Source organism: Sphaerodactylus townsendi, linkage group LG01 (assembly GCF_021028975.2).
Source record: "Sphaerodactylus townsendi isolate TG3544 linkage group LG01, MPM_Stown_v2.3, whole genome shotgun sequence".
Lineage (NCBI taxonomy): Eukaryota > Metazoa > Chordata > Lepidosauria > Squamata > Sphaerodactylidae > Sphaerodactylus > Sphaerodactylus townsendi.
This window is the reverse complement of record NC_059425.1, coordinates 7,307,287-7,317,502: the sequence shown is the minus strand read 5'-3', so window position 1 is coordinate 7,317,502 and position 10,216 is coordinate 7,307,287. Positions and strand designations below refer to the sequence as shown.

Genomic DNA, 10,216 nt, shown 5'->3' with positions numbered 1-10,216 from the left:
GATGGATGGATGGATGGATGGATGGATGGATGGATGGATGGATGGATGGATGGATAAAATTCTCAAACTCACTGGCAATCTGCACGCGGGCTTTGCGGCTGACCAGCAGGCCGTAACGGTTCTGGGCGGCACAACTATATTCTCCGGCACTCGAATCGCTGGCGTTGGTGGTTGCGTCAGCTGCTCCTCCTCCTCCTCCTCCCCGAGGCCGTCGGTGCACACTTTCCAAGCGCAGGGAACCATTGGCCAAGATGGCCGTGTGGCTGTCGTTGGAGAGGGCTGCCCCCAAACTTCCGATACCAGACAATGAAAGGACTAGCTGAAATGATGGAAACTGCACCACCTTCCACCTGGCAGTCTGGCAGCAGCCTTTGAAGCGAAGCGCGATCCCGGACAGGCAATCCCACATCGCTGGGCTCTAACATCCTGGACGGACCAGTTCTGAGCGGGGTGGGCCAGACCTGTGGAGAGGAGAGCTGTCAACTCTGGGGTTTGAAGAATCAAGACACAGCGGGATCAAGAATGCGTCACTTGTGTGGAGGAGTCAGGAATCAAGCCCGGGAATCAGAGTCCACCACTCTTAATCTCTGCTCCAGCTAAACCACAACATAGGTGAGTCTGAGAGCCAGGTACATTCACCGAGCCAGCTCTTCCCGTTCCCTTTGTTCGAGAGGGTTAAGATAATAGTGACCTGTCCCCAAACTTTTTTGGGTACTCTGGAACCCTGGAATGAGCTGTATGTAGAGATCCAAGACAAGTTCTGACCTGATAGCACAGACTCTCTCTCTTTCTCACAATACTAGAACCAGGGGGCACTCATTGAAAATGCTGGGGGGAAGAATTAGGACTAATAAAAGGAAACACTTCTTCACGCAACGTGTGATTGGTGTTTGGAATATGCTGCCACAGGAGGTGGTGATGGCCACTAACCTGGATAGCTTTATAAAGGGCTTGGACAGATTTTATGGGTGGCCACTGGCTACCCATTGAATACCGAATCACTTTCAAGGTGTTGGTGTTAACCTTTAAGGCCTTGCGCGGCCTGGGACCTCCATACCTGCGGGACCGTCTTACCCCATATGTCCCGAATCGGTCTCTGCGCTTGGCAGAGGCCAATTTACTGGTGATCCCTGGCCCCTCCATGATACGGCTAGCCTCCACCCGGGCCAGAGCCTTTACAGCTTCTGGTTCCGGCCTGGTTAGGAACGCTTCTTCCACCACACGGTCCGGGACCATTGGGGACCTTGCTGAGTTCCGCAGGGCCTGCAAGACCGAATTGTTCCACCGGGCCTTTGGGGAGACTGGCCGTTGATAGGGGCCCCTTCCTCCCTTTGTTTGCTGCTGTAACATCATGTGGCCCCTACCGCCCTCCTTTTTTGATGTATGTTTGAGAGGGAATTGATAGCAGGCGCCATCTTGAGCTAACATTAATATGGTAATTCTTTTATAAGCTGCATTTTTAATGGGGTAGGGTTTATTTTTACTCAGAGCCATCTTTAATTCATATTTATTGTATTTTTAAATTAGATGTGTGCTCTATCTGTACCTATCGTACATCACTCTGAAGGCCCTCCGGGGAGGGCGGCTCCCATATAAACCCACAGTGTATGTACACTAATAATAATACACAATAATAATAATAATAATAATAATAATAATAATAATAATAATAATAATAATAATAATAATAATAGTGAAGGAGAAGTCGATCTATGGCTACCAATCTTGATCCTCCTTGATCTCAGATTGCAAATGCCTTCGCAGACCAGGTGCTCAGGAGCAGCAGCAACAGCAGGCCATTGCTTTCACATCCTGCACGTGAGCTCCCAAAGGCACCTGGTGGGCCACTGCGAGTAGCAGAGTGCTGGAAGTAGGGGTGGGTAGCGTGGGGGCCAAGTTTGCAGATGATACCAAATTATGTAGGGTGGTGAGAACCACAAAGGTTTGCGAAGAGCTCCAAGCGGACCTTGATAAATTAGGTGAGTGGGCCCAGAAATGGCAAATGCAGTTCAATGTAGCAAAATGTAAAGTGATGCACATAGGGGCAAAAAATCCAAACTTCACATACACGTTACAGGGGTCAGTGCTATCAGTCACAGACCAGGAAAGGGATTTAGGCGTCTTAGTTGATAGTTCCATGGGAATGTCAACTCAATGCATGGCAGCTGTAAAAAAAGGCAAACTCTATGCAAGTTGGGATCATTAGAAAAGAGGAATTGATAATAAAACTGCAAAGATTGTCATGCCCTTTTATATAAAGCAGTGGATGCGACCGCTTGGAGTACTGTGTCCAGTTCTGAGTCAGCCGCGATTCTCAAAAAAAGGGATATTGAGGGAGATAGAAAAAGTGCAGAGAAGGGCAACAAGGATGATTGAGGGACTGGAGCACCTTCCCTATGAGGAGAGGCTGCAGCGTTTGGGACTCTTTAGTTTGGAGAGAAGGCAGCTGAGGGGGGATATGATTGAAGTCTATAAAATTATGCATGGGGTAGAAAATGTGGACAGAGAGAAATTTTTCTCTCTTTCTCACAATACTAGAACCAGGGGGCATCGATTGAAAATGCTGGGGGGAAGAATTAGGACTAATAAAAGGAAACACTTCTTCACGCATTGTGTGATTGGTGTTTGGAATATGCTGCCACAGGAGGTGGTGATGGCCACTAACCTGGATAGCTTTAAAAGGGGCTTGGACAGATTTATGGAGGAGAAGTCGATTTATGGCTACCAATCTTGATCCTCCTTGATCTGAGGTTGCAAATGCCTTAGCAGACCAGGTGCTCGGGAGCAGCAGCAGCAGAAGGCCATTGCGTTCACATTCTACATGTGAGCTCCCAAAGGCACCTGGTGGGCCACTGCGAGTAGCAGAGAGCTGGACTAGATGGACTTTGGTCTGATCCAGCTGGCTTGTTCTTATGTTCTTATGTTCTTATGACTAGATGGACTCTGGTCTGATCCAGCAGGCTAGTTCTTATGTTCTTATGTTCTTACTGGCTCGGTCTCACCTGATCTAGGGATCTTATTGGGTTTGACCCTGGTCAGTACTTGGATCATAGGCTACTGAGCCCTTCGGGGGAGGGCGGTTTATAAATATTATAATAATAATAATAATAATAATAATAATAATAATAATAATAATAATAATAATAATAATAATAATAATAATAATACTGAGGGCACCCAGCGTTGCTATGCAGAGGTAGGCAATTTCAAACCACCTCTGAATGTGTTTTGCCTTGACCTGGATGGCCCAGGCTAGCCAGATTGTCAGATCATGGAAGCTAAGCAGGGTTGGCCCTGGTTAATCCTTGGATGGGAGACCACCAAGGGCATCCAGCATTGCTATGCAGAGGTAGACAATGGCAAACCACCTCTGAATGCCTCTTGTCTTGGAAATCCTACTGGGTTGCCATAAGGGAGCTATGACTTGATGGCAGTTTCCACCACCAACTTGTACCCTTTTTTTCCCAGATTTCCAAAAAAAACTTCGAGCCCATCCTGTGTAAGAGGGCTTTGAATTTAATGTAGCTGATCTTTAAATTATTTGGGAGGTTGGGCAACTGACTACCAGCCAGCGGAAGTACTTGCGAAACTCTTAAATCGTTACTTATTTTTATAAGTCCAAATATTAGGATGTACTGTTAGTTGACAAACTGCTAAGAACATAAGAACATAAGAACTAGCCAGCTGGATCAGACCAGAGTCCCTCTAGTCCAGCTCTTTGCTACTCACAGTGGCCCACCAGGTGCCTCTGGGAGCTCACGTGCAGGAGGTGAAAGCAATGGCCTTCTGCTGCTGCTGCTGCTCCTGAGCACCTGGTCTGCTCAGGCATTTGCAATCTGAGATCAAGGAGGATCAAGATTGGTAGCCACAGATCGACTTCTCCTCCATAAACCTTGGAGGCTGCCTTGGTTTTATTCATTTCATGAAGAAAGGGGACCAAGAGGTGGCTTAAATAAATAAATAAAACAAAGGGCTGTTGTGGGTTTTTCAGCTGTGTGGCCACAGCCACACAGACCTCAGCCTCACAGCCCAGAAAATCCACAACAGCAGCTTGATCCCAGCTGTGAAAGCCTTGGACAATATCAATAAAACACACGTTTTTTAAAAAATGGGGAGAGATCAGCTCAGCCAACAAAGATTTGTGCTGCAATCACTTTGGATTTATCAGGGATGATTCCCATACTTTGCCACAAGTCACTGGTTAAATCTGATGAATTTTTACGACCATTTTTGTATCGTACTTTTCTTTCTTTATGGGATTCCTTTATAGGATTCCTGCGCTTTCTTTCCATCCAGATACAAGCTGGCTTAGATTCCGTTGGATGGCTGGATTAGGTGCGTTCTAACCATTCTCTCATTTAACTTCTACCGTGTTTCCCCGAATATAAGACAGTGTCTTATATTAATTTTTGCTCCCAAAGATGCGCTATGTCTTGTTTTCAGGGGATGTCTTATATTTCTGTATTCTGTTCGTCAGGCATGCTTCCAAACAAAAACTTTGCTACATCTTACTTTTGGGGGATGCCTTATATTTCGCACTTCAGCAAAACCTCTTCTACGTCTTATTTTCCGGGGATGTCTTATATTCGGGGAAACAGGGTAGAGACGTGGGAGAGGGTATCGCAGCGGTGGCGAACCTATGGCACAGGTGTCAGAGGTGGCACTCAGAGCCCTTCTTGTGGGCACGCGTGCACAGAGTTCATCATGTGGTGGGTCGGAAAATCACACACACACCTAGGCTGGCCTGGGCACGATCCTTTACCTGGGAGTAAGCTCAGTTGCTGGCAATGGGGCTTGCTTCTGAGTAAACCCTCCTAGGGTCGTGATTCACCCGTTCAAAGCATTGCACAGTGGCTTCACCGAATTTACTCCCGAGTAACGCACGCCTTGGAGCCAACTGTTTTTTTCTAAACTAAAACCTCAGTATTCGGGTTAAATTGCCATGTGGGCACTCTGCAATGAATAAGTGGGTTTTGGGTTGCCATTTGGGCACTCGGTCTCGAAAAGGTTCGCCATCACCGGGGTATCGGGACCAAGTGACAATCTGCCCACGCAAACCACGTTTTAATATTCCTCTGAAAGTAAACCACAAAATGTGATTCCCACCAAGGTTAGGTCTGAAACGGAAACTGAGATCATCCTTGCTAACTGGGCAACAAGTAGCAGAGGCCCAAATCAGGCTGTAAAGTCTCTTCTCCCTGACCTTTCCTGGTAGCAATCTGTTGTCCTGTTGCCAAATTGCTCCCTCCCCCCCAATCCTCTCTGCATCCCCCCAGTGCTAGCTGCCAAAACTGGTTGTGGGAGGTTCGAATTAGCTGTGGGGCTGGGGCGGAAAACAACACCAATTAAGAACCTCTTGACTTCTGAGTGGGGAACTTTCTATAGCTTCAAAGGGGCTAATCCCGAATCTTTGCCCTGCACCCCACGGCGTCCCTTTCCGCCCGTCCCTTGGCCACAGCCCAGAGACTCTTCATTGCCCAACCTCTCTTGGCGGCAGCCCAAAAGCCAGACAGCCCTTCCTCCGGTCTGATCAGCCCCACCCTTCTGCCTTGCCCCCGTGCAAAAAGTGTAAGGGGAGGGGGAAACGGAAAAGGCACCCGGTTGGGATTGGCACCGTGCCCGATCCAACCCACCCGGCACACCCTGCCACGTGCCCCTGCAAGAGGGCATCTGGATGGGTGAAGGCACGCCACCCAGCCTGAGCCCTGTGCAACAATGTGCCCATTTAGCAACCCAGCTAAATGTTTATGCTTGAAGCAGCCTTTGTGTTTCGCATCCAGATGTGCCTTTTATCGGTCCCCTTTTGTTCCCTCGCAGGGGATAACTCGGGTTCACGACATGGGATGGAGGTTTGCTTTGGTAGGGGACATCGCTTCTCTCCGAAAGGCATTTTAACTTGCTGGTATATTTTTTTATCCCTCGCATCCTTCGAGGAAATCACAGACACCTCTGTGGCGTTCCCTTCTGTTATGCTCACAACAACACAGTGAAGTAGGTGAGAGAAGCGAGTGGCGCTGAGGTCACTCCGAGCAATTATTCGATGCGGTTTGATTTGATTTATTAGATCTATTGGCCGCCTCTCCCTGTATAGGCTTAAGTGGGAAATCTGAACCCAGATCTGTTTTTGGCTCATTCCGCACATGCAGAATAATGCACTTTCAAACTGCTTTCAGTGCTCTGTGTGGAATAGCAAAATCCACTTGCAAACAGTTGTGAAAATGCATTATTTTGCATGTGCGGAAGGGGCCCCTGAGTCTAGTCTGACACTCAGCACTGATCTAACACATTCTTAAAGTGTTGGTTTCACAGACAAGATATGACCAGATGACTGAGCAGTTACTTGGACCTCCGGGCCTGAATGCCTTTATATCTCCTCTCCTCGAATACTCTTAAAAATAACGGCCCAGTCACCAGCTGAGGTTTAACCTTCCACTGTACACTGCCACTTTAAACACCGTGTACCTGTGGCTTTCTCTGTCCACTCCACCCTATGAAGTTATACTGGGCCAGGCACAGGAGAACATACACACGAAGTCACTCGCTCAAGAGATTCTCCTAAATAATCCTTGCACGCACATGGAAGATACTAGGTAACCTCTAGCTGCTAGAGTTTTTGGAAGCTTTCAGAAAGGAGAACATGAATTACGTGGAAGGGTAGGTCTGTTGAATAGCTGGGAGCCACGATAGCAAATCGGAACCTCTAAACGCAGAACCAATATTGTTAGGATTTTAGAAGCGCCTGCTTCATTCAGTCAAGCCGGAAGGGAACTGTTGTAGTGTGTAAATAAGAGAACTGAAGTTTCATGTCTAGAATCACAGGAGCTTCTGGAAAGATCTTCCAGCCAAAGAGGAGAGGCAGACACACAGGCACAGATAGACTGCGCTGGCACCCAGGCTGAGCATTGGCATAGCATAGATCAGGGGTCTGCAACCTGCAGCTCTCCAGATGTTCACGGACTACAAATCCCATCAGCCCCTGCCAGCATGGCCAATTGCCCATGTTGGCAGGGGCTGATGGGATTTGCTGTCCATGGACATCTGGAGAGCCGCAGGTCGCAGACCCCTGGCATAGACAGAGTTTGCCGTTCCTACATGTAGTGTAACTTTATTAGTTATCTAGTGAAGTTCTACAAAAGGACACGCTCACATCTCTGCCTTACCCTGTTTCCCCGAATATAAGACACCCCCAGAAAATAAGACGTAGTAGAGGTTTTGCTGAAGTGCGAAATATAAGGCATCCCCCGAAAGTAAGACGTAACAAAGTTTTTGTTTGGAAGCATGCCCAACGAACAGAACACAGAAAAATAAGACATCCCCTGAAAATAAGACATAGCGGATCTTTGGGAGCAAAAATTAATATAAGACACTGTCTTATTTTCGGGGAAACATGGTATTATTTACTCTAATAATCCATTACAGTACCAACAAATATACATCTAGGCAACAGATGCTGGAATCCAACAGCAGGGGGAAAGCGTGTTTGCAATTGTGCTGTCGAAGGCTTTCACAGCCCAGAATGCACTGGTGGTTGTGGGTTTTCTTAGCTGTGCAGCTGTGGTCTGGTCGTTTTTGTTCCTAACATTTTGCTCGCACTTAAGGCTGGCCTCTAAAGATGCCAATTCTAGGGGTGCGCAAGACGTTAGAAGGAAAAACTACCAGACCATGGCTTCTCAGTCCGGAAAATCCACAACAGCCACCTTTATAGCTTTTGTGAGCTTCCCAGAGGGTTTGGCTTTGGGAATGGAACGGACCAGGTTGATCTTGGTTTTGTCCACTTTCCTGTGTCCTAATATAATGGAGGGATGACAGAGAGAGACTAACAACATGGGAGAATGGTTAAGGGCTTCTTTTGGAGTCTCCGCTTGATTGAGTCTTGTGGGGCTGAGTTCCACAGGTTAACCATGCTGATCTTTTCCACAGGTACTCGTTTTGGACAGTGGAATTACTCTAGGGCTATTTGCTTGGTTAGAAGGGACTGGATGAATCTGTCCATCTCTCTCTCTGTCACTCTGCCTTCTGTCTGGTCTCTTCCTACATCATAGTAAGCCTTTTGAGAAATCTGCACTGCTCCACAAAGCTTCCGTCAGGTTGGTTAATGACAGGCTGTCTCTCAGGTGCCAGGAAATTGCAATGGCCGACTGTTTAATAGCCCTAATAGAACTTTCTAGAAAGGGGGCTGACTAGGCCAAGGAATACCAAGTTTTTCTCCCCCTTCCAGAATGTTCCCAGCCAGAAAATTCGGGGGGGGGGGGGAGAGGGTCAAACCTGACTAAAACCTGAACCAAAGTGTGAGGGAACTTTCTAGAAAACGAGAGCAAAAGACACCCTAATCCCAAGACGGTGTAGAGGAGGCCTGGAAACCCGAACCAAAGTTTCCAACTTTCTCCTCAAAGTCGTTTTAGAGAGACAGCAGGACGGCAGGGCAGCTGTTAGGTGTGGGGGGGTCAGGTCTCGCAATCCAGTAGTGTCCACATGGGCCGTACAAACTTCTGTCTGCCCCCCAGACCAACATATGGAAAGCGCTTTGGGAACGAAAGCCTTTAATCCCCTCAGGGGGGCCGCTCGCTCGGTGCCATGGTTCCTAAAAGCCATCGCCGGGAGCAGGCGGTGGGATTCGGCTCCGAGGATGACAATGGCCTCTGTCTGGGAGGGGGAAGGAGGGGGATACGGAATGGTCCCCTTGACGTCTTGATGGATGCCGCCATTCAGGCCTGCCTTAGCAACCGCAGGATGGATGCAAGAGGCCCCATGGTGGGGCTGTCAAGAGGCTTTGCAGGGTACGGGGGAGGAGGGACAATGGACTGGGTCAGAAGGGGCCGAGCCAGCCCCTATTGTCCCGCCGCCGGCACAATAGGCCTCACCTCCTCCTTGCCCATCTGCCCGGCCACGTGACGCTTTCGGGGTGAGGTTCCCATGACTTGCCCCATCGCTCAAGGACGGGGCTCGCCCGTCCCAAACCTTCACCTTCGCCCCTCGATCTATCACGCCCACCGCCCTCGGGCGAGGCCAAGGGGCCGTGATCCCAGACTTCTTTCTCCAGCCCCCCACCCCACCCCCACCTCTCGTGAGCAGATTGTCTACGCACTTGGCATCGTGCTCAGCCAGTTGTGAAATGGAGCCGAAAGCCCCCGTGACGGGCGCTGGGGCTCGTGAAAGGGCACGAGGGCTGGCGTCTGTGGTGTGGGCCGCTGCGATGGCCGGCCACCTAGTCCCATTGGAGAAATGAACAGAGCCGGTCTCTTCCAGTTACTTCTACCGAACCACCCCTCCTGAACAAAACCAACTAATTTTGCGGGGGGGGGGGGGTTACATTGGCCATAACGGGAGTGGGATGAGGTTAACTCTTTGGTCCTGAGAACTACCTACCATCTTCCACCACTGACCTTTTAACCTAACCACTGTTTCCAGATCCGGGCTGGCAATAGTTTTTTCCTCGGAGTTTTTCCCTCCAAATTTTAAGGCGGTTTGAACAAAGCCACTCTGATCATTGTGGGAATGCTCGCTTTATTTACCCCTCAGGCCAAACAGGTTTTTAAGGTTTTTGGGGGGCGTTGTTTCCAAAAACCTACTATACCTATTCAGGTTGGGATTACCAACCCCCCCGGTGGGGCTGGTGATCTGGCAGAAGTTCAACTGATCTCCATAGTACATAAATTGACGATTGATTAATTAATACATTAATACATTAATTAACTAATTAATTAATTAATTAATTAATTAATACATTAATTAATTAATTAATTAATTAATACATTAATTAATTAATTAATTAATTAATACATTAATTAATTAATTAACTATCTAACTAATACATTAATTAATTAATTAATTAATTATTAATATCCTGGAGAAAATGCCTGTTTCAGAAGGCGGATTGCCTGGCATCATATCCTAGCGAGGTCTCTCCCTTCTATAAATCCAACTCTCCAAGACTCCACCCTTAAGTATCCTGCTTGTATGCTAGGGTTGCCAGGTCTCCTGGCCACTGGTGGGACTAGGGGTGCAAAAGGAGGAGGAGGAGGAGGAGGAGGAGGAGGAGGAGAGTTCGGATTTATATCCCACTTTTCTGTCCTGTAAGGAGACTCAAGGTGGCTTACAAGCTCCTTTCGCTTCCTCCCCCCACGACAGACACCTTGTGCGGTAGGTGGGGCTGAGAGAGTTCTGAGAGAACTGTGACTAGCCCAAGGTCACTCAGCAGGAACGTAGGAGTGCAGAA

General features: G+C 48.2%; 1 protein-coding gene across 2 annotated transcripts in view; it reads right to left on the bottom strand.

Moving 5' to 3' along the window:
* Positions 1–10,216, bottom strand: part of LOC125440123 (immunoglobulin superfamily DCC subclass member 3-like) — a 49,983-nt gene that overhangs the window by 31,085 nt on the left and 8,682 nt on the right. For both annotated transcript variants that reach the window (XM_048509706.1, XM_048509716.1), the window contains exon 2: positions 73–461. In XM_048509706.1, coding sequence (XP_048365663.1) covers positions 73–409 — 337 coding nt within the window. In that variant the 5' untranslated portion in view covers positions 410–461. The remainder of the gene's footprint in view (positions 1–72; positions 462–10,216) is intronic.